This window comes from Carcharodon carcharias, chromosome 11 (genome assembly GCF_017639515.1).
Source record: "Carcharodon carcharias isolate sCarCar2 chromosome 11, sCarCar2.pri, whole genome shotgun sequence".
NCBI classification, from domain to species: Eukaryota; Metazoa; Chordata; class Chondrichthyes; order Lamniformes; family Lamnidae; genus Carcharodon; species Carcharodon carcharias.
In genome coordinates, this window is record NC_054477.1 from 101,449,584 (window position 1) to 101,474,317 (window position 24,734).

Consider the following 24,734-nt stretch of genomic DNA (forward strand, 5'->3'; position numbering starts at 1 on the left):
TGTATATCCTATATAACCCCTTATTTTTAAAAAGTGATCATGGAACCCATATAAGGGATACTTTTGAACCTGTTGTTATTTAAAAACTAGAAGACAATACAGCAAATCAGAGAATAGTGGGGCAGTAGTGATGACAATATAGTGGAACTTCCAATGTTAGATTTCAGATGGAAAAGAGAATGAGTACAACAGAAACACTCGATTTTAAAGAAGTGGATTTTAAGGTGACAAGGTAAGCTTTGGAAACTGGATGAGAAAAGCATGGAATGAAAATGCCCAAGTTTAGAAATATTATCCATGATACAAAACTGATACATACTTAAAGACAACAGAACATTCAGCACGGACTTGTTAAGGAAAGGTCATGTATGACTAATTTGATTCAATCCATTGAGCAAGTGACAAGGAGGATTGATGAGGTCAGTGCAGCTGACATGGCCTACATGGATTTTCGTAAGGCTTTTGACAAGATCCCACATGGCAGACTGGTTAAAAAAAAAGCCCATGGGATTCAGGGGAATGTAGCAAGCTGGATACAAAATTGGCTCAGTGGCAGGAAACAAAGGGGAACTGTTGATTAATATTTTTGTGACTGGAAGGCTGTTTCCAGTGGGGTGCCACAGGGTTCAGTAGTAGGTTCCCTGCTTTGTGTGGTACATATTAATGATTGGACGTAAATGTAGGGAGAATGATCAAGAAGTTTGGAGATGGCCACGCAGGAGAAAGCAAGGAGGATTGCTGTAGACTGCAGAAAGATATCAGTGGGCTGGTCAGATGGGCAGAAAAGTGGCAAATGGAATTCAACCCAGAGAAGTATAAGGTGATGCATTTGGGGAGGTCAAACAAGGCAAAGCATTACACAATAAATGGGAGGATACTGAAAGGCGTAGAGAAAGTGACAGACCTTGGAGTGAACCGTCCACAGATCCCTGAAAGTATCAGGACAGGTTGAAGGCATATGGAATCTTTCATTTATTAGCTGAGGAATACAATATAAGAGCAGGGAGGTTATGCTGGAGGTATATAAAACATTAGTTAAGCCACAATTTGAGTATTGTGAGAAGTTCTGGTCACCTCATTACAGAAAGGATGTAATTGCATTAGAGAGGGTACAAAGGAAGTTTATGAGGATGTTGCCAGGACTGGAAAATTGCAGCTGTGAGGAAAGATTGGATAGGCTGGGGTTGTTCTTCTTGGAACAGAGGCTGTGGAGGGAAGATTTGATTGAGATGTACAAAATTGTGAGGGGCCTGGATACAGTGGATGGGAAGGGCCCATTTATCTTTGCAGAGAGATCAGTGACTCAGGAGCATAACTTTAAAGTGGTAAAAAGATTAGAGGAGAGATGAGGAATTTTTTCACCCAGAGGGTTGTGGGAGTCTGGAACTCACTGCCTGAACGGGTAGTAGTGAAACACTCAATCCATTTAAATGGTGTCTGGATATGTACCTCAAGTGCCATTACCTGCAGGGCTATGGACCAAATGCTGGAAAGTGGGATGAGACTGGGTGGCTCACTTTTCAGCTGGCACAGACACAATGGGCCAAATGGCTTATTTCTGTGCTGTAAACTTTCTGTAATTTTAAGAAAGGTAGCAGATGAACATAACTGATGTGGGCTACAATGGAAGTAATAATGGAGAATGTCAGAGAGATCACTCATAGCTATAGGTTGCGCAGTGACCCATGAAGCAGATAAAATGTAAAGCTTTAAAATCTGATCAGCAGAGAATGTCAAGCATTTTAGAAAGTCAGGCAGAATGGGAAGGAAGGATTAGCCCTTACAGTAAAGAATGACAGGACTGTAGAGAGAAAGGACCTTTGGTCAGAAGATCAGGAAGTAGAATCAGTACATGTGGAGATTAGGAATAACAAGCTTCAGGAAATGCTACAGGGTTATAGGGCCCTTAACAGTAGCTATACACAGGGCAGAGCATTAAGCATGAAGTAATTGGAAATTGAAGCAAATACAATATGATAATCATGGGTGACTTTAACCTTGATATGGACTTGACTAATCAAATTTATAAGGGCAGACTGGAAGGTGAGTTTGCAGAATGCTTTTGAGAGTTTCTCTGGAGTAAAGTGTTTTTTTTACTTGTTCATGGGATGTGAATGTCACTGGCCTTAATTGAAATGTCCTTAATTCCTCAAGACAAGGGATAAAGTTATTTCGATCGAATAATGATGCAGGGTTAATGAGTAATCTCATAGGAAAAGATCCTCTCAGAAAAAGCGTTCATAATGCAATTGAATTTATTAAGATTGAGAGTGACACAAGTCCAAAGCAAGAATCTTAAACAAAGCCAATTACAAAGGTATGAAAGGAGAGCTAGCTAAGATTGATTGGGTAGACTGAAAGATGTGGCAGTAATAAACAATGGGAAACATTTAAAGAAATCTTCAGTAGAACAAAAATATGTTCTACTGAAAAACAAAATCTCAGCAAGAAAGATCCATCTGTGGCTTATTAAGGAAATTAATGATAGTATTAGATTTTAAAGGCTTATAATGTTGCAAAGAATAGTAGCAAGCCTATGATTGGCACAATTTTAGAAACCAGTAAAGGAGATCAAAAAATTAATAAAAGGGGAAATAAAATAGAATTAGAGTTAACTAGCCAGGAATATAAAAAGATCCTAAGAGCTTTTACAAGTGTATAAAAAGGAGAGTCGCTAATGTAAATGTTGGTCCCTTAGAGGCAGAGACAGGAGAATCATGGAGAACGAGAAAATGGCTAAGGTATTGAACAGATATTTTATGTCTGTTTTCACAGTAGAAATCACAAATTACATACCAAAAATAGAGGGAAACTAAGGGGCTAATAATGGGGAACTGGCTATCAGATTCTGGGTATTTGTTGGCTTTTAGTTCCTTAGGTTTCTCTATGGCATGTAACTTGCAAAATTCATTGGATTAATCCCTGGGATGACAGGGTTGTCCTATGATGAAGTGCTGAGTAAATTGGGCCTATATTCTCTGGAGTTTAGAAGAATGAGAGATGACATCATTGAAACAATCAAGATTCTGAAGGGACTTGCTACTGTAGTTTCCCCTGGCGAGGGAAGCTAGAACTCAGGGACACAGTTTCAGGTAGAGGGCCAATCATTTAGGACTGAGATTTCTTCACTCAAAAGTTTGGGAATCTTTAGAATTGTGTACCCCAGAGGGTTATGGATGCTCCAAATTGAGGATATTAAAGGCAAAAGCTAGATAGATTTTTGGTCTTCCAGAGAGCCAAAGGTATGGGGAGCAGACAGGAAAGTGGAGTTGATTCAGATCAGCCAGGATCATTAATTAGAACAGCTGAACAGGCTTGAGAGTTGTATGGTCTAGTCCTATACCTTATGTTCTTATATATTTGCAACAAGCAGGTGATAAAGGAAATTGTTGAAGCACCAACATCGATGCATCTTTGTGACATGCTAGAGGTGGTATGAACAGGTTATATCACTGCAGATATTCACTTGGGGAGGGATGGCTGCTGATTGATCCACTCCAAAGTGCAAACTGTGCAGATAATCAACCCACTTTCTAAAAAGGCTAATCTAAAAAATTGCTGACAGCACTTTGGGATTCTCTGGGTCCTGATTCTGCTTGAAGATTGTGGTGGACCCCACATTTCCCTTTAGTGATTCAGACACTAGATTCATCCTGGTGTTCAACTCACCAGTCAAATAGGAGTTAGTAACAGCAAGAATTCTATCATAGGAAAGTGCTCCCTCCAGTCCCGTATTCTTTAATGTTAGGGTCAATGTTTGGGGTGGACAGAAGTTGCAACTACATCAGGTCCCATTGGATACAGATAACTGAGACAGGGATCAAGCCTTCCCCTGTACTGCTTGGCCCCTCCCTTAAAATTTTCCATTCTTTTGGCTCTGGTCTCTTGCCCAGCCTCATTTCCTTCATACATCCTGCTTGTGCCTTCAGGCATTTAACCCTATGCTTTGGCACTCCCAACCAAATGACTCTGCCTCTCCCCTTCCAATAAAATCCTCCTTCAAACCCAGTCTGTCAAGCAAGTATTTGGCTTTCCCTCTTAATATTTCCTCCAAAGAAATAGCATCCACTCTTGTCCAATTATGCCTATTAAGTCACAGACTATATTAAATGTGTTATACAAATACAAATTATTATGAAGTACATGTTGTTGATATTCACAATTTTAGCAAACACAAGCTGAAAGTCTTAACATTTTGTATTTTACTCAGTTTATCAACTTTACAAATGGTATGGCAAGAGCACCACAGACGATTCTTCAGAATATGCAAATGATGAAGAAAAATCCATCCCAGCCAATGCTTTAACAAATGGAGGATTTCAAGCAGATGAGAGAGTACCAAGCGATTTCTTACCAAATGGGGCCCCTCATTTGGAAGAGAAATACCAGAACGGTATCTTGAAGGGGCGGCTCCCAGCAGAGAATTCTTCAAGTTATGACTTGGATACAAGTACAAACCTATAAAGATTTTGCTTAATGCATATACATGCTTGATAATATTCTTGTTGAGGTCATTTGGGTTTTACCTTTACCGATGTTAATGGAGTGTTTTCTTGTTTGAAAAAACTTAAAAAGCTGTACGTTCTTATCATGGGTTAATCGCACCATGTCCTCCTCTATGTAACCTCCCTTTCTCGTGTTGCATCCAAGAGGGAAGAATGGAGCTGGAACAGATCTCAAAACTGTGGTGATCCAGCCAATCCAATGCAGTAAGGAGCCCTATCATCAAACTACTGCCACTTCTTGCTCAGTCATCATGCCTGCTCACTCCTATTACTTCCCATGCATTAGCATAATGGTGTAGAAGACAATGAAAGTCAGTCAAGACAGAATGAGGAAAAAGGGAGAGGAAAGCAGAATGGAAGGAGAAAGATAAATGAAAACAAGAATGATGGCTGTCCTCTTTATAGTTACCAATGTTCCAAATGGGTTATAAGACACTAAAACGATTCTGCAGCACACAGCCAAAACATGTTTGAGAACCATTCACTAATTTCAGTGATGATTAATGCGGTTCCATCAGCAATATTTGACCAAAGATACTGGCAGATGATTGTGACTGCCTCCTGTCTTTTATATTTGTTTTAAAAATTACTTGCATTTATGTTTTTTTTAAATGATAAAGATTTATAATTTATCAAATTTTTGCACAGACATTTATTATGAAAATTTCAACTTATTATAAGAACTGATTGTACCATTGCAGAGTGTAATTTCCGAAAACTGAACAAAATGATGAAGGGAAATAATAGCGCTATGACACAAAAGCTGTTGATTTCACTACATGTGGCAATACAATACTAGCTCCCCACTCCTGAATGAGAGAAGCACACAGTGCACCAGTAGGAACTGACAAAAAATCTGGCTTTACATCAGTGCTGAAACAGGACTGCAGGTTGTCAAGGGGATTCTAGACCATATCTAAGAGTTTGTACACTTTGGAGCTTAACAATTAAGCCAAGAGATATTATTACAATGCTGCTTTTGTTACTCAGCCTCACATGAAATTGCAAATATGTGAAATACTGCACTGTAAAATAATGAACTTAAGTAAGGTAAATGTGCAGAAAAGCTAGGTAATGGTCCATTTGTGTGGCAGAAAACTATTTTGCAGTAACTATCAAGGAAAAAAAAAACAGCTTCCTTTCTTTGCATAAAGTCTAACCCTTGTTCGTTTCTTCTCGAGTGAGGACTTTTTTCTTCTTGGCAACAACTTGTATAATTTTAATTGCCACATCTTACTCCTTTCAAATTTATACCAATCTTGTGCAATTTTTTTAAAAAAGTGATGATTTTAGAAATCATAACAAGAGGTGATTAACAGCACCAAACTAGTTTTCGGCAGGGTAGAAAAGATTTTGAAGACCCATCTCTTGAAAATGTAGGAAAATATACCATAAATATAACAAACTAGTCAGGCTTATAACCACAACTGCAAAATCCAGGTGATATGAATGCAAAACTGAAAACCTGAAGGAAAATAGGGTGGCAAAAAGGAAAAAAGTCCTAACACCCTGAAACAGTTTTAAAAGAAAAGAAATACAAAGAGCCACTACAAGAGCCAAAGAGCCACACAAAGTGTCACAAGCATAATGCAATATACAAATTATACATTCTTTTTTCAAATCCACAATCGAAAGAAATGCACTTCTCCAAGTTTTTTTCCAGTTATCCTGCACTGTCAAATCTTTCATTTGCAGTTGTTTTAAATTTCAAGGAACAAATTATACACCAATCGATGCAAAAATGTCATCAATATCATCATCCACCTTTGGCAGAACTGCAGAACCTCCTCCCAAAGAACCTAATGGGTATGTCATATTTTCGAGATTCTGATACAAACCACTGTTCCCAACAAATTCAGCAGGCACGTTTCCAGGAATGCATTGTCTCTTTATGGCAGCTTGTGTATCAAATGCAAAACGTGGAGTAGTTTGTAATGTCCTTTTGCTTCCTTTCTTTGCATAAAGTCTAATCCTTGTCCATTTCTTTTTGAGTGAGGACTTTTTTCCTCTTGGCAACACCTTATATAATTTTGATTGCCTCATCTTACAATTCTGGAGACGGGTCACTGTGCTCTTGCAATTTTTGAACATTTTATCTTGATGCAATTTTCCCCGAGACCTTTGAGTGAGATATCTACAGATGGCCAGTTTTATGAAATAGATCTTCTTTGGAAAACTATATTGTTAAATAGAAAGGAATACAGACATTGTTACTATTCAGCCTTCATGAGATTTATAACTTACTTTCAATTAGTTAATACACTTTTTCACCTCTGACTTGGGTTTGAATCCAGTTGAGTCTCTAATGAGATGAAAAGTCTAATTCTTTATGCCAACTAAAAGTCTTAAATGCAACAGATTAGACCTTGGGGGCCATAACGTTATGCAAGAAAACTGTCTTCATTTCAGTAGTGAAAGGCCAGAAGGTTGGCTAACACGGGAATTGGAAAAGGCATACAGGTGCAGTGGTGGCTGGGCAAGATGGGAGACACTTAATATGCTCACGAATTAGAACATACTAGGTAGGCACTGCAGAAAATGTGGCCAACCTTCAAAACAAGCAGTTTTCCACTCCCTTCCTTCCTTTCCCACCCCTAAGAGAAAGCATAACTAGTACAACAGAGATGGTGAATACGCACATTCAATAAGTGAGAATGACCTGACAACTTGTAAGTAATAGTCATGAGCACTTTTGAAAGGGGAGTACTCCATTATTCCTAGTGATGTTCCAATTAAATGTTTAACAATTAACATATTTTATAGTTACGAGCACAGGCAAAAGAGAATGACTCAACATTCCACTGTAATGGACTTTGTTCAATCTTCCCAGAAGTGATTGTCTGATACCATGAATATTTCCTGGGTGGTGACTAATTACTAAAATTCATGGGATCTACTTATCATTTCAAGTTACACTATTATGTTTGGTTATTGCTTTATTTGCATCACAACTGTACAGAAATTTTCTTATAATTTCAAAAAGAAGTCACAGGTATAGATCTAATACTTTAATCAGGAATAATGTCCAGATTACTTGTAGATTTATTTAATGTTTTCAATGCAGGTTTTATACACACCCTGCCTTTTTTATTTTGGTTGTAAAATACTATTAACCAGGATATCAAAATTGTAGATTATGTGGGTTACATGCCAAATAGTTTTCTACAAAGTGGACCATTACCTAGCTTTTCTGCACACTTAAAACTTTATTTAAGTTGATTTTATTACAGTGCAGTATTTCATATATTTGCAGCTGAATGTTTCATCATCAGAACACTAAGATTTTAATTTCCTCTTCTCTAACCATCTCCCAATTACTATACATACCTGTAGCCAAGAGCTTCCACCATTCTAAGCCTGTGACATCTAAGAAACTGATTTCCTAAATAGCAGGTTTCATATTTTAGTTTACTGTGCCTAAACCAACGGAATATTGTCTGAAGCTCCCAACACAGTACACTGAAAGTCTGTGTTGCACCAATCCTTCTCACAAACTCATCCAGCAAAGGGAGCGGTTGCTTATTTTTCTTTGAACTTCTGCAGTTAAATTCTTTCACAAACTTCTGGATATTCTAGAAAAACAAAACTAGTTTTTACAAAAGATGGTAGATAAATAGAAACATTTGTTCTCGTGTACAATTATAGCAAATCACCACAGATGCTGGTAACCTTAAATAAAAACAGGAAATGCCGGAACTGCTCAGCAGGTCAGGGAGCATCTGGAGACAGGAACAGAGTTAATGTTTCAGGTCAATGGTCTTTCATCAGAACTAAGAAAAGTTAGAGATGTAACAGGTTTTAAGCAAGTACAAAGGTAGGAAAAGAGGGGTATAGAGGGGAGAAAAGAACAAAAGGAAGGCAGAAGTGATGAAATGACAAAACAGATGATGGGGCCAGACAAATGGAAAGAGTAAAAAACAAGATGGGTCCAGAAGAATGACAATGGCAGAATCATTATCAGAGCTGCTGCCTGAAAAAAACAGAAACGGTGATTACGATCTGAAACTATTGAATGCAATACTGAGTTTGGAAAATGCCTAATCGAAAAATTAGGTGTTTCCCTGGAGCTTCCTTAGATCAGTATTGGAGACCGAGGACAGAGAGTCAGAATGAAGGCAAAGAATTAATAATGAAGTTATAGAACCATACTGACCTCAGAATAGTTCTGACTGTGAGCTTGCAGAGACTTTGTTTCAAATCCCAACTGAATTCCAGTTTCTTCAACAGAAACAGAAAATTTTATCCAATTCAAAAACAATTTGTACATTTGAACAACAATAATAACACATTAGTAGAAAGCATATATCATTACGACATCAGTTTAGAATATTACACTTGCAAAGCAATACAATAATTTACTGCAATAGCATCACACAAACACTCACCAATTTCACAAAATCTCTCATCCTGTACAGGGAATCTGATATCTGGAATTTGATTTGTTTTAGGGGTGATGATGTCACTCATTTTATTGCCTTCTGATGTTGCATACTGCTCATCCTCCAATAATAAAGGTTCTGGCCCCAAGAACAAATTGTCAAGTAAACTTGTCTTTCCTGAAGGCATTCCACTCATCTGAGACGAAAGACTTGGCAACTTCATTTGTATCACTTTGGAATAGGAAAGACCAAGCCACTGTCTGATACTAACAGGGAAGTGAAACTCCTTCAAATAGGTCATATGTTGAATTTTAGTCACCTCAGTCAGTAACAGGAACAGTTTGTCATACAAAGAATCTAGGCTTAGTATAATACTTCTAAATAGGACCCTAGAAAGAAAAGAAAAAGTGAAATTTCAGCAAATTTGTTTTTCCAAAAGATAATTTACTAAAATCAGTAAATACAAAAAAATTTCAACAGAATCAATCTTCACTGACCAGAGTCTGCTGATCAATCCTGCAACAACCACATTTAGGACTATAAATTCTTCACAACGAAGATATCGAGTAGTCAAACTATTGTACATTAGAATTAAGGTAACTTAACAGTCCAGAATATTTTAATGAGTGTTAGACTAGGACCTGCAAAGTCAGCAGCAAACTGCTGCAATACCTTGCCAAGGATTACCATGGGCCACACATGGCAGTTCATGGTCAGAGAGAGAGAGAGAAAGAGAGAGAGAGAGAGATATACATAGGACCATAACTTCCAAGTTTCCCAGCGTCAGATTGAGGGTGTATCCCAAAGATGCACCTGCGGACCCCTTCTCAGAACTTCACAGGTAAGGGTTTGCACGGCAATTATCCAGAAGCACAAACTCCCTCTTGCCAATTGCCTATGCTGGGGACCATCCAAAAATGCAATTTAAACAGCTAACTTCAGATGGTTCTGACAGGGTTACATCAATAGCTACCCAGAAAAAGTTAGAAGTACTAAAGCCTCTAACTTCTGGTTAACTACTGTAAAAACACGGATTGACGTGCAGCATCCCCCTCACCCCCCCAAGACTCCCCCTAAACCCGCACCACCCCCCCCCCACCCCACACACACACACACACACACACAAGACCCCTCTCCGTCCCCATCCCGCCCCACACACACACACAGAACCTCTCCCCTCCCCCCCATGCAGGTAATTGAGCACCGAGTGGCAATCCAACACAGATTGCCGCTCCGAGAGTGTTACGGCCCATAATTTAAAAGGTGTTTTCTCACCAGCCGATCAAATCAGCAGTGCTCCATTTGGTAATTTCCCAAGAACATATCCTTTCAGGGAAAGGTGATTTCCATATTAAATCCTCAATTCTACCACATAGCCAGGCACACAGTCATCTTCCACATATACAACAAATAACACTCAGCTACCTCCACACTTCTGTTGGGCCCTCTAACTCTTGCTCTGTGCTGTTAGGTTGCTTATCCAGAAATCACTCTTGGATGAACTTCAAATTTTGGAAGAATGAAGCCAATATTTTTGACCTCAGTCACAAATTTCACAACTTTTTCAGAGACTCAATTCCTTTGCTTGGTCACTGTTTCAGGCTGAACTAGATAGTTTGCAATCACTGCTGTTCAAACGCCAGTTGTGTTTCTGATCAACCCACCCTCTTTTTTTGTAATCACAGTGATTCGTTTACATATGCAGGTCCTTTAAAACTATGTGCTGTGTACCCAAAGCAACCTCAAGGAGCCAACTTATGCGCAATGTGCATGGGAACTTTCAGGTTTCGCACAGCCACTTAGAGGGAACATGGTTTCTGAGTCAATATTTTCTCATAAACCCACTGACTTTCATCTCAACATTACCCAACTTCATCCCTCCTCAGCCCATCTGCCACTAAAACCTTAATTTATGCCTTTTCCATCCCCAAAACCAATTACTCTAATGCTCTTCTGACCAGCTTCATATGTTCTGTGAGCTTCAGCTCAAAAACACTGCCACTCATAAACTATCCTACACAAAATCCAATTTCACATCATTGCTGATCTAGATCATTCACATCATTGCTGATCCACCACCTCAATGTCTCAAACTTGGAATTCGCACTCTTAAATTCCTGCCTTGCTGCTTGCTTGCTTCCTTCCTTCACTTAGCCCCTAATCTCTCCGTCTCCCTCCTTCTGCCCCACCATTGGTAACAATGCCTACACCTGCCTGGGGCCCAATCCATAATCACTCTTTGATAATCTCTCCTTCTTTGAAATTGCATCTGTTTTTTTTTGCCCTCTGTAAAATGGGTCAAAGGATATTTTTTCCAAGTTAAAAGGAATTATAACTGGCTGCTATTAGATCCCTGAGATAATGTAAACAATTAAGGAATTGTTTGCAACAAAATGCAACGGCTTAAGAAATTAAAAGTAGGACGAATCGTTTTTTTAAAAAGAGAACCTTTAAATTTTAGTTCATTGAACTTAAATTTGGAAAATATTAATACATTCAAGACCCAAGGTCTCTTCAGCTGAGTAAAAGTGCACCATGTGAAGCTATTCCATCACCATTGCACGTTCATTATCTCATGTCGATGGAAGGATGCCATAGGGCAGGGCAGGGGTGGGCAGGGCAGAGAGGTGGGGAGATGTTCAAAGCTTCAATATAACTAATTGAACATAAGCATAATGCTCTGTCTGATCACAGGTTGTGGTTAGAAACATTCTATATATTCTATATATGAATAATGCTTAGTTGTGACCAGAAATATATTTTCAAAAAGATACAAAGAGCAGATTTTTCTAAATATTTCGAATATAGTGATGAAACATTTCTCAATATAAGTTTAAAATACTGTTTAATTCATGCCTTCCACAATTTTAGCCATCTGATCTTAAAATAAATTAAAAATAAAAAAAGATAGTCACGCATTGACACGCTGTGCAATGCCAGTGGCTGCATCACACACCTGAACTCATCTGAGCTATACAGCTGAGGGAGCGGAGGAAAAAGAGAAAAAAACAAGATATGTAGAGAGAAAAATATCATGGCATGCTTACACATGCCTCAGCAACCATTTCAAACCTACTGTCGATTGGCTGCATGCAATACATGTCGAGAGGAATAAAACAAAGGAACTCTGTTCACTCAATAAGAAATAGCAATCAATGTAAGTTGAATGATTTCCACAGTCCATGACACATGATCAAATGTCATCTAATTATTCACTAATTTTCTGTTGCAAAATTACATGGCTGTATATACCTTAGAAAATTGCAGGCAGCCTTTTTGCTAAAGGCCAATGAAAGATAGATAGCTACATTATGAGTACCAATGGTCTGTCCAAGTAATACATCAGCAAATTTCAGATTGAGACACAATACGACATAGGCATGCAGTACAATATAACCAAATTTAAGGATACAGAAATGCTTTGAAGCACATATCCATCAGGCGCAGCATCAACTTCGAGCCCCCCATCACTTTCAGCGACATCCACTCCAGGACTGGTTGGCTGGGGACATGTTTTATCTTGGTATTTTGTATCTTAGGCATGCTGATATTTTTAAAAAAGAAAGATCAAATTATCAGATAAAGTTCATAAGAAATAAGTGTAGGCCATAAGGCCCCTAATGGCTGACCTTCTGCCTCAACTCCACTTTCTTGTTCACTCCCCATATCCCTCAGTTCTCAGCCACCAAATATCTATTTCAGCCTTAAATATATTCAATGATGAAGCATCCACAACCCTCTAGAATAGAGAATAGAAAAGATTCATAACTCTAAATGAACAAATGTCTCCTCATACCAGTCCTAAATGATTTATCCCTTACAACCACTTCACCCTGTGCATTGTTGTTTTAGATTCCAGTCAGAGGAAATGACCTCTCAGTATCTATCCTGTCAAGTCCCTCAAGAATCTTGTATGTTTCAATGAGAACACTTCTAAACTCCAGTGAGTATAGGCCCAATTTACTCAGCCTCTTATGCAACAATCCTCTCACCCCAGGAACCAAACGAGTGAAACTCTGCTGCACTGCCTCTAAGGTAGGTGTATCCTTACCTAGATAGAGACCAAAACTGCACACACTACTCCATCTGCGGTCCTACCAAAGCCCTATATAACTGCAGTGAGACTTCCTTAGTCTTACATTCCAATACCCTTGCAATAAAAGCCAACATTCTATTTGTCTTCTTAATTGCTTGTTGTACCTGCATGCTAACTTTGTGTTCCTCCTACGAGCACAGCCAAGTGTCTCCGAACATCAAACATTTACAGGTTTCTTGCTTTTAAAAAATATTCTGCGTTTCTAATCTTACGACCAAAGTCAGTAAGCTTGCACTTCCACACAAAGCCCATCTGCCACCTTGTTGTCCACTCTCTTAGTCTATCTATATCTCACTTTGCATTCTCGTCATAGCTAACAGTCCCATCTAGCTTTGTATTGTCAACAAACTTGGTTATATTACTCTCTGTCTCTTTGTCTAAGTCATTAATATAGATTGTAAATAGTTGGAGGCCCCAGCAGAGCTCCTTCTGCCACTCTGCTAGTTACAGCTACCAACTTGAAAATGCCTCATTTACTCCTACTCAGCTTCTTGCCCATTAACCAATTCTTCATCCATGCTAATATAACCCTCACTCCATAAGCCTTTATCTTGTTCATTAACCTTTGTGTGTACCTTATCAAATGCTTTTTGAAATCCAAATACTCTATATTGACTGGCTCCCCTTTATCTAGCCTACTAGTTACATCCTCAAAAAGCTCAAATAACATTGTCAAATACGGTTTGCTTTTCGTAGAACCATGTTGACTCTGTCTGATCATACTGATCATGATTTTCTATGTGCATTTTTAGGACTTCCTTAATAGGTTCTAGCATTTCCCTGACAACTGATGTGAAGCTAACTGGCCCGTTTTCTCTCTCCCTCCTACATTTATTACAAAATAAACCTATAGAATAACATCGGCTTTTTCATTTTTGTTTCATAAATTACCTTGGACATAATTTGATCAGGTCTTGAATTGAACCTTCAAGTTGCATATTATGTAAACGCTTTACACATTGTTCAATCTAAAAAGGGTTAATAAAATAAATTCATGACATGATTTTAAATGCGTAAACTATAGAAATACAATACACTTTTATATTTGGACGAGAATACATAAATGAATACAAACTACATCAATTTCTAATCTGAATTTTGCATATTGCTCTATCTCTTCCCTTTACTAATAGTTACTATTGTGAAAGTGAAGTTTTAATAAAATAATACTCAACGTCATGAGAACAATTGATTTTATTAAATCATAATTTGGTACTGCAGTAATCATGCACCAGGTCCAGTGTTAACAAATCTTTCCACTAGCATACTAACCTGCTTCAATGCAAGATAAGGTTTGTGTTGACGTAACCTGTTGTGGAAAACATATAACAGAGAATGTAGGACATTAAGCTCTACTGTGAAAAGCTTATTCCTTAATGCTTTTAAGACATTTTCACAGGCTCTTACAAGATCCTGTATGCATCCACCTAGAACAAAATGAAAGGGGAATTCTGTCATTTATATTTACTTAAACCACTACAGATTCATATCAAATGTTTTAAATACTTTATTCCAAACCCTATGAAATCAACCCTCTTACAAGAATCTGCTCTTTTTTTAAAAATCAGTTTTAAATTCTTCTTTCTCAGGCAGTATTAAAAAACCATAAACTGTAATCCTATTAAAACAATGGAGGACTGCCAGCCTACCACAATATACAACTTGCATTTCACCCAAGTGGGATGAAAAGGGAACAGCTACCCAAACACCCCTGTGAAGCATGAAAGACCCCCATCTCCTGTTGGTTTTCACACTATCCTGAAAATCTTCATAAATTTGAGATGACACCAAAATGCAATTATCTGTTCTACAAAAGTGACTACAATGGACATGGATTCATTGAATTCCTCTGGATTATACAGCCAGCAGGACTTTAAGAATTGTTTAGCAAGCCAGAGAGATCAGAGATCAAAATGTTGTACTAAAAGGCTGAAAAGAGGCTGTCTCTCTCACTCTCTCTTGAAAGTATTGTGCCAGGATTTGCAAAGTAGCCATCCTGAGGAGAGAAATGTACTGCAAACTGAGACCTTTTGGGAAAAAAAGGTGGAGATCTGCTCCATAGAGCCTCACCTAGCAAGACAACTGAACAACACTGCCACAATGTGGAATCAGTGCATTGAGACAAGCCAAAGAACAGTTAATCATATACTCCTTTGTTTTATCTTCTTCACTAACTGTAAAATACCCATAAATTATCCTCTTATCCTACTATTTGTACTAGTGTTTATGTGGGCCCAGGAATACGTGTGACGTATGAATAGTGGTTGTGATTTACCTAGTTTCTTTTTAATTCAGAAAGTAGTTTCAATAAACTTGTCTTGCTCTTTGTTTAAACTCAGGAAACCTGTCCAACTAATTCTTTATAATCTAAAAGTGTACATAGTGGAACTCCTGGAGTATTGGCAAAGCACATGTTCTCCAAATTCATTAAAAAAAGTGATATGGTCAGGCCTGGAGTGGTAGAATATAAGGGGTGAATTTTATCCCTCCTCGTGTAGTCATAACAACCCAAAAGCCAAATAATTTTCAGTTAATTTTTTTTTTAAAAGTAATACTCAATTCTTGACTAAGGATTAAATCCTTAAAAACTCAGCATTTTCCCCACAACACATTAGAGTGTTTTACTATAAAAATGTCCTGACAACTAAATGTAGCAAACCACTTAACATTAAATACTCAAAGCACCCATTAGGACATGGAATCTCCACTTAGCCGTCAGCTCACAGCTTGCAAATTCTCAAAATCTGAGTACCAAAAGGAAGTCCAAGAAATCCTTCGGTGGACATTCCAATGCATCAACTTCTTCCCCCAAAGACTTCCCTCATTATAATATGGGCACCACTATGAAACTGAGAACTCTGCAATACAGGCTCAACATTACACTGCCACTTCCAATATCATACACTTACCAGGTATAAAGAGTCTTCCATACCCAAAACCATCTAACTGACATCTAACTATAAGCTAAATTTTCATGGTAGGAGTTAGCAGATTGTACTACTAGTTCTTAACGTTAAAAAAGTTCTCATTGGCATTTTTTTGAAACTTAAAATTTGTTAGATGTAAGTACTAATAGTAGGATAATAAGTCCTTCACCATAGTCTCACACTTTTTGCTTTAACGGCCTGCAGTCAGATTACTGACTGAACTTTAGATTCATACGTATGGAAAATGATTTTACATTGACAAACCAGTAGCAAAATCAATATAAGCACAGCTCCATGGTTAACGGGGTTTATCTATGGCAACACGTAATATTTCACTGGCACCAATATGATCCCAGTAACTGCAAGCAGATACTTTTATGCACTTTAATAGGATATCTGATTTCAATTTTAAAATATCACTGATAAAAAGGGTTGAGGAAGCACCGAATGAAAAAGCATTGTGCGTCCTGACGTTTAAATATACTTTACTTCATGGAAATTAACCACCTTTCCGAGAATAACAGACAAAATTGGAACTGATTATAGACTTGATGCTGAATTCAGTTGAGAAACTTTGTGAAATGTAACAGATGACATTTCAAGTTGAAACATGCCATTTTCAGATTGGTTCGTTTCTTCTGGAGAAATGCAACTCTGCGGCAGCTTTATTTTGTTTCCAATAATTGTACAGAAAATAGATACAATTTATTTTAGAACACATGTTACACAAGTTACAGTTAAGCAACAACATTTGATGCTTTTACTTGTTCTCATCTACCCAGCCTTAGAAAATCATCTGCAATTGTTTCTCTTCCAGTTCCTAACTGATTCCCTCTGAAGTACCCTCAAGGACCTATTCTTGTTCCCCTCCCACTTCTCAACTAAGTGCTTATTCTTGGAAACATCATGCAGAACAAGTCAGGTCCTACATGAATGTTGATGACCTCAGCGAAACTTCAATATCACCTCACTTGACTCCTCCACTGCCTCCGAATTGTCACGCAATACTGTCACGCAGCATGAGCAGAAGTTCCTTCCAATTGAACACTAGGGAGAGCGATGCCATTGACTTCAGTCCATGTCACTTACTCTATTCCCTAACTGCTGGCTCTTATAACTAACTCTCCTTAGTGATTGTCCGAGTCTGAATCACAGTTTGTTTGCAACCTTGGCATCTATATGATTTGGAGCTTCTGACCCTATATCTTATCCTTCCCAAACTAATCACTGTAACACCGTCCGCCTTCACCCTTTTGCAGCTCAGCTCATTTGCAGGTAAAGCCCTCATCCAGCTCATCACTTCCTGACTGAATACCCTCCTGGCTGGCCTCCTATCATTCACCCTTCATAAGCTTTGGCTCATCCAAAACTCTGCTGCCCAAATCGTCACTTGCACCAAGTCCTGTTCACCCATCAACCTAATGCTAGCTAATCTACATTGGTTCCTGGTCTAGAAATGCCTGGAATTCAAAATTCTAATTGTGTTCATAGTCTCACCCCACCTTATCTCTGTAACCTCTTCAAGGCTACTTCCTGAGAACTTGGCATTCCTCCAACTCCAACCTCGTGTACATTCTAGATTTTAGTCACCTCATTACTGGGGACTATGCCTTCAGCTTTCAATACCTCAAACTCTGGAATTTCCTTCCTAAATGTTTCTGGCTCACTCTCCTCCTTCAAGATGCTCCTTAAAGCATACATAGTCATATGTCCTAATATCTCCTTTGTGACGCCATGTCATCTGGTGTCTAATAATGCTTCTGTTAAGCACCTTGCAATGGCTTTCTACATTAAAGGTGCTAGATAAACACAAGTTATCAGTTTTAAGTTGTGGTGTTCCTTTGCGGATTAACATTTGTGTCAGTTTTACTACTGGATCCTTTAATTACTCCATAGCAAGACAAATACCACCACTGGCCCAGAATTTGTAGGAGCGTGAAGTCTTGTGTGAGTCCGTCAGTTAGGCGTTTTCCTGCAACCATCAGCTTGAAAGAAATTTACCCCACAAGTTGCTGGTGAGGAAGGGCAGCATGGCACCTGTCACCTTGGTTAATGGCAAGACAAACAACTTATCTCCTTAACCAATAAAATCTAGATTAAAGAGAAAAAAGGGTTTGCAGATATATGACAGTTTTCAGGACCACAGGATGTTCCAAAGCACTTTACAGCAATCAAGTACTTTCTGAAGTGTAGTCACTGCTGTAATGCAGAAAACATGGCAGCACAAACAAACAGTCATTGGCGTCAGTCCCCTGAAACAAGGAGGACATCTGCTAGGCTTCAATGATTTCTGTGTTGTCAGGTCACTCAATGCTGGAGCCACAGGTCTTTCGGCAGAGAGGACGAGAGTTGCCCTGAGGAATGGGGAGCTCTCTAGCCAATGTTCCCTTCCCTCTCCTTCCGATTTAGTCACTTTTCCACAGCAGAGAGTTTATTCAGACAGTTTCTGACTGTGTTGTGGCTTGCTGCATGAGGCATAGTCACATGGCATGGTTTATGGTAAGTTCCTTCCACACACTGATGCCCATTTGACTCATCTCAATGATACCTTCAGAGTGTCCTTAAAATGCTTTTTCCATCCTCCTTGAGATCAGATGGTAACCTTCAGTTGTGAAAAGATGAGCTGCTTCGGAAGCTAATTATTTGGCATGTCGATGCAGTGACCTGACCTGTGGAACTGATTTCTCATGATGATTGTGATGCTGGAGGAGTTAGCTTCAGTGAGGATGCTGGAGTTTGATCACCTGTTTTCCCACTTGACTTTGAGTGTCCTAGAGAGACACCCTGGTGGAAATTCTCCAGCACCCAAGGATGCCTTTGCTACATGGCCTAAGTCTCACTGCCTTTTAAAATGGTGATGACAACAACAGCACAGCAGGCAAAAATCTTTACTCTCTTATGGAGATCTCTACTGTCGAAGACCCAGTTGTACACTTTTTGAAAGGTTGTGCTCCAATAGCCGATTCGGTGCTAGAGGTCCTCTTTGGTGGTGCCTTTTTCAGAAAGGTAGCCGCCGAGATACAGGTAGTGTTCAACAACTTCTATAGTGTCTCCCTCAATAATAATAGCTGGAGGTATAGGTGCTTGTCCACAGGAGGGTTGGAGGAAGATTTTGGTCTTGCTGAAGTTGAAAGAGTGACCAATCCTTTTGTATGCGGGGTTGAAGAGGTTGAGAGTGGTCGAAATGTCGCTTGCAGTGTAAACCACAACTGCACAGTCAGCATATTGTAAGTCATAGATACACTGGAGAGTCATCTTAGTCTTGGCCCTCAGCCTGTAGAGGTTGAAAGGGTTCCCATCGAGTCGAAACTCAATCATGACCCCTTGTGGAAACTAGCTGTGAATGAATTCTATTACCAAGCTGAGGAAGATAGTGAAGAGAAACAGAAAATGCTGGAAAAAACCCAGCAGGTCTAGCAGCATGTGCTGAGAGAGAAACAGAGTTAACACTTCGAGCCCGCATGATCCTTCTTTAGAGCTGCAGAAGGGTCATACGGGCTCAAAATGTTAACCATTAACCAGAAATGGAACTGGACTAGCCATATAAATACTGTGGCTGCAAGAACAGGTCAGAGCCTAGGAATCCCGCACCAAGTAACCCACCTCCTGACTCTCCAAAGCCTGTCCACCATTTACAAGGCATGAGTCAAGGGTGCAACGGAATACTCTCCACTTGCCCGGATTAGTTTAATTCCAACAACACTCAAGCAGCTTGACATCATCCAGGCAAATGAGCCCACTTGATCGGCCCATCCACAAACAAACCTTCACTCCCTCCACCACCGATGAACAGTGGCAGCAGTGTGTACCATCTACAAGATGCACAGCAGGAACACACCAAGGCTTCTTAGAAACCCATGGCCATCTAGAAGGGCAAGGGCAGCAAATACATGGGAAACCATCACCTGCAAGTTCCCCTCCAAGCCACACACCATCCTGACTTGGAAATACATCGCCGTTCTTCACTGTGGCTGGGTCAAAATCCTGGAAATCCCTCCCTAACACTGAGTGTACCTACACCACATGGGCTGCAATGGTTCAAAAAGGCAGCTCACCACTGCCTTCTCAAGGGCAATTAGAGGTGGGCAATAAATGCTGAAATAGCCAGCGGCACCCACATCCTATGAATGAATATGAAATATAATTGCATGTCCTCATAAAATCAAGGTCACTATGCTAACTCAGAATAAGATATCACGAAGATAGAGCAAATATAGTAGCTGCAAGTCACTCTTGTTCAGGAAAGCAATATTTGAGAGCTGAAATGATGTTGGCAAATACAGAAATAGCAATGCAGATGCAGGAAATCTTATTTCCAGAAAAGGCTGGAAATATTTAGCAGGTTTGGCAGATTTTGTGGAGAGAAACAGAGTACACTTCAGGTCTGCGACTTCTGATGAAAGGTCACAGGACTGAAATGATTGGCAAATGTAATGACCTCCCCATGCCAGATTTAGTGGCCGGGGTGGGGGGGGTTGCATTTAATCAGACATGAGGGTGTGGCGTGGGGTTCCCACCACCTTCCTGCCTCCACCCTGTGGCAGGAAGTCATTAATGCCCATGTAAGGGTCTTATCTCACCGCCGCTGTTGTTAACCCAGCAGCAGACAAGGAACTCACCACACATAGGAAGCATGACACATAAACCCGTGCCAGGTAACTGGAGGCTTCCGGGAAGGGAGGAGTCCCTCATTCAAAGGCACTCAATGCATCAACCCAGCCTTGGGAAGAGGGGAGCCCATTAGTAGCCACCAACCCCTTGTCCTTGCTGCCAACCCCATGCCTCCCTTCCCTCACAACCTCCACCCTGCAACCCCCATTCCACCATCACGCAACTGTGGCCTGGGATCCAGCGATAGGCTTTGGGCGAGTGTACTACCATCAGCAGCCACTGCTGTCCAGTGTCGCTGCCACTCAAAAGAGTGCCAGCCTCAGACTGGCTGGCAGCTCTCACCAGGCAGGACATCCATCCCCAGATCCTTTATCCCAGGGTAGACCCACCTCTGTTTTTAAGTGCTTGCATGGGCACTTAATTCAGCAGGCCTCTCTGAAAGAGACAACACAAGGCTCTCGCTGGACCTACAGCTGGTAGCCAAGATCCCCATTGCCTCCATTAAATACCACACATTACTGTCCTCTCATCATAGATGCTGCCTGACCTGAGCATTTCCAGCATTTTCTTATTTTTTTAAATTTCTGATTTAATAAGCTTGTGCACTTGTAGGTAAAACGGTCATTACATGAAAACCCATACAGCAAAATTGAAGCCACATGGGGGAGGGGAAGAGAAAAGTATCAGGATTATCAAGTACAGAAAACAGCATCTGCAAAACACCTTGAATTTAAAAAACCTCACAACCAGCAAAACGCGTTAAACCCTACACACGCATTCTCAACAGTCGTACTCGTTTCGCTGGTTGTGAGATTTTATTCTTCCCCCATTCCTTAACCACGTCGAAGCTTTCCAGGCTATTTTAAAATACTGGATACGGATTTCACTTAACATCAGCGTTTTAACCTTTTACAGAACATTCCGATTACTGAACACAAGGCAAACGTGCCAAGTGCAAGCCCGTGTGCAGTGAGTACCTGCCCTGCTGCACGTGGGCACGGCCACAGTGCAACAAGTGCCCGGGAATGGAATGTTCACCGCGTTCCAGCGTTCTACCGCCATGTTCTAGAACAGGAAGCCGAGCCTCGCACGCCCCTATCAATCAGCCTTTCGTCCAATCGGAGCGCGAGCAGCTAAAAGGAATTTGCGGCAGCTCTTGAAGGACCATGAACTGCAAATTCCAAATAAAACTGCGGAACTCACTTCCCCCTACGTCTGCGGAGAAAGGATGGTGCATTCAGGTACAGACCCAGAATCTGCAGGGGAAAAATAAAGCAGGATCTTTAATTGGGCCGAATAAAATAGAGAGGTAGAGGAGAACAAGTAAAAAGCAAGTCAGAACTGCTGTCACAGACACCAATTCACACAGTTCATCCAAACTCACACCTGTACCTGGTAGCTCAGCTCTGCTTTATTCTTTTATTTCTTATTCCCTGTGTTGCCTTTTCTTGGACTTTTGAAGACCTTAAAATTGTAAAACTATTCCTAATTCACAACCATAATTCCAATATCTGTTAGCATCAACATCTTGAGTTAAGTGAATGCGAATGGGAACATGGGATAGAATTCTATGCCCCTGGGTGGGCATATGCCCGACCCGTCTGGCTGAGAAATAGCGCGACATGACGTAGGGCGAGCGTCCCTATGTCATTATGCACTCGTGATATCTCGCTCGATGGGCATGCGTGGATGTTGGAAGTGCACTTGTCGACAATTAAGTGGGCAATTAAGCCCATTAAGGAGGCAATTGAAAGCGATTTTTCGTGGCCCGTCCATTTTACAGTTGGCGGATGGGCCAATCAGCCAGGCAGCCTTTACAATTTTGCTCAAACCTCAATCCAGGACAGGATGAAGTCTCTGTGGGGAAACACAGTACTCACCTTTCCCGAGAGCAGCAGGTCATTAAACCGTTTGCGGTACTGGACCCATCATGGCTGCTGACCAGCACTGCCACTTCCTCCCTAGCTCTTTTTGTTAGGTGTGCTAGCCTCCTCCTTCCATCTCTGGGGACAAGAGTGTCCCTCCTGGCAGCCACCTCCTCCAGGAGGGCAGTGAAGCACTCGTCCAAAAACTGGGGGACTGAGTGCCCACACGACCTGCCCTCCCCCCTGGTGTTTCCAGCCGCACTTGAGGCCATAACTTTGGTGTTCAGAACACTGTAAATATGTTCTTCCCTGGCAGCCTTCAAGGAGCTGCCCGTGCCGTTCTTAAACCGGCCGCCTGGTCATCATTGGACCCAGCGGCCAACAGGCCCTGCTCCCGCCTGTCCCTTCCCGACCGTTGGGAAGACATGTTTCATGTTGGGTGGGCCTTACCGGCCAGCCAGTGTGAAATTGCGGTCAGGGGCTGATCGTGGCTACACCAATCGCAACCACCTGGCAAGGGTAAAATTCAAGCCTAAGTCTTGTTTTTTCAGGGCTGCTTAGGTACATAGCATAAGGAGTGAGCCAAATGTGTTTAAGTCCGTGGCCTGAATTTTTCGCTCAATGGGCCCAGGAAACACGTCCCCCTTATCAGTGATACCCACTCTATTGTAGTGCTCCCCCTGAACAGACCGGGCATCGGAAGCGCATCTTCAGAAAACCTATGGTCCTTTCTATCACCGAACTTGTGGAGGCATGACCCCCATCTGTCCTTGGGCATCATTAGATATCTTTTCAATGGATAGCCCTTGTCAACCAGCAGTCATCCATCCAGTCGGGCTGGAGCACTGAATAGCCTCGGCACCTGGGAGTGTCTGAGGATATAAGCATCATGGGAGCTGACAGGTTACTGTGTACAGACTTGCAGAATCTGCACCCTGTGGTCACACACTATCTGGATGTTCATCAAGTGGAATACCTCCCTGTTAACGAAGGCATCGGTCTGACCCGCTGGTGCCTTGATGGCCACATGCATGTTGTTGATTGCAGCCTGGATGCGGGGGATCCCAGCAATCACTGCAAAGGCTTTAGCTCGTTCAGCCTGGCTGGCCTTGTCCATAAGGAAACAAATAAATGTCACTACCCACCTGAACAGAGCTTCTGTCACCAGCTTGATGTAATTGCGGACAGCTGACTGGGACACTCCACAAAGATCCCCCACTGACCCTTGGAAAGAACCAGAGGCATAGAAGTTGAGGGCCACTGTGACCCTCAAAGCCACTGGCATGGGGTGTCTGCCCACACAGTTGGAGCTGATCTCAGGCCCAATCATCTGACAAATGGAGGTCACGGTCTCCCTGGAGAAGCAAGGCCTCCTTTGGCATTGTACCTCAGACATATTGAGGTTGCAGCATTGCCGCCTGTAAACCCTGGCAGCAGGATAGTGTCATCTTCTGCGGCTCTTCTGCCTTGGACTTCCTGTTGGCCCTGTGCCCCTTGTGCCTGCGCTTCTCCTGCCACAGGTTGCTCCCTTGGAAGCTGCATTGGAATACCCAGCCTCCTCTCCCTTCTGCCCCTCTCTTCCTCCTCAGAGGATGTGCCACCAGCGGAGACCACAATCCCATTACCAGACTAGCAGAAAGCTATCTGATACCTGGAAAGGTCCACATGGTCAAAATCCTCCAGGGGCCTTGGAGACAATAATGAGTCCTAAATGAAGCCTAGAAATGCCAAGAATGAAGCTCAGAACAGAGATGAAGCTGACAAGTTCAAATAAGCAACCAGCAGCAAACTATCTCCTAAACTCCACACTACTTACAATGGCAATGCTGCTGACCCTTTTTATCCCGCCCTTATCCTGCCCATTTTGCCCGTGCAATGAGCGCAAAATCGCACCGGTAACATAAAATCGGGTTCAATTGGGTTTTTAATGGCCTTAAGTGGCTTCTTAATTGATGGCGGGCACAGCTCCAACACTTGCATGCGCCCACCAACCTGAAGATTGCACGTGTGCAGGATACGTCAAGATGCTCGCCCGTCTTCTCGTGCTATTTTATGCCTGATTGGGTCGGGCACACGTCGGTACATGAGGCGTAAATTTCTGCCTTTAATAAATGAAATGGTTTTCAAAAGTGGAAGCAATGAAAATGCATTAAAGTAAAAAAGGTTGAGAAAATAAAGTGATAAAAAAGTACAGAAAAGAAACTTGGAGAAAAAAAATCGAAAATGAAGATGAATAGGGTGTAGTCAGAGCTGCCATAAATCATCATACCCACTGCTTCAGAGAAGAAGATGAGTTATAGCTTTAGTTTGAAGTTGCTATAGATAATGTTCGGTTCCGAATACTGAAAGAA

The 24,734-nt window shown here is 41.0% G+C and overlaps 2 protein-coding genes across 4 annotated transcripts in view; one reads left to right on the top strand and one right to left on the bottom strand.

Moving 5' to 3' along the window:
- Positions 1 to 4,464, top strand: part of slc10a2 (solute carrier family 10 member 2) — a 29,976-nt gene extending 25,512 nt beyond the window's left edge. Inside the window, exon 6 of the mRNA XM_041198711.1 lies at positions 4,211 to 4,464. Coding sequence (XP_041054645.1) covers positions 4,211 to 4,464 — 254 coding nt within the window. The remainder of the gene's footprint in view (positions 1 to 4,210) is intronic.
- On the bottom strand, positions 4,180 to 22,122 carry nepro (nucleolus and neural progenitor protein). 3 transcript variants are annotated; one of them, XM_041199365.1, is made up of 10 exons: positions 21,911 to 22,122; positions 21,722 to 21,774; positions 14,253 to 14,289; positions 13,872 to 13,948; positions 12,297 to 12,428; positions 9,382 to 9,459; positions 8,891 to 9,273; positions 8,659 to 8,723; positions 7,833 to 8,077; positions 4,180 to 6,681 (listed from the first exon to the last, which is right to left on the bottom strand). In XM_041199365.1, exons 4-10 carry the CDS (start codon positions 13,916 to 13,918, stop codon positions 6,225 to 6,227), a joined length of 1,407 nt encoding a protein of 468 aa, XP_041055299.1. In that variant the 5' UTR covers positions 13,919 to 13,948; positions 14,253 to 14,289; positions 21,722 to 21,774; positions 21,911 to 22,122; the 3' UTR covers positions 4,180 to 6,224. The 3 variants fall into 3 exon arrangements, with proteins under 3 accessions (XP_041055299.1, XP_041055298.1, XP_041055297.1); XM_041199364.1 differs by having other exon boundaries at positions 21,496 to 21,774; XM_041199363.1 differs by having other exon boundaries at positions 14,253 to 14,407; positions 21,496 to 21,774.
- Between the last annotated feature and the right edge of the window lie 2,612 nt (positions 22,123 to 24,734).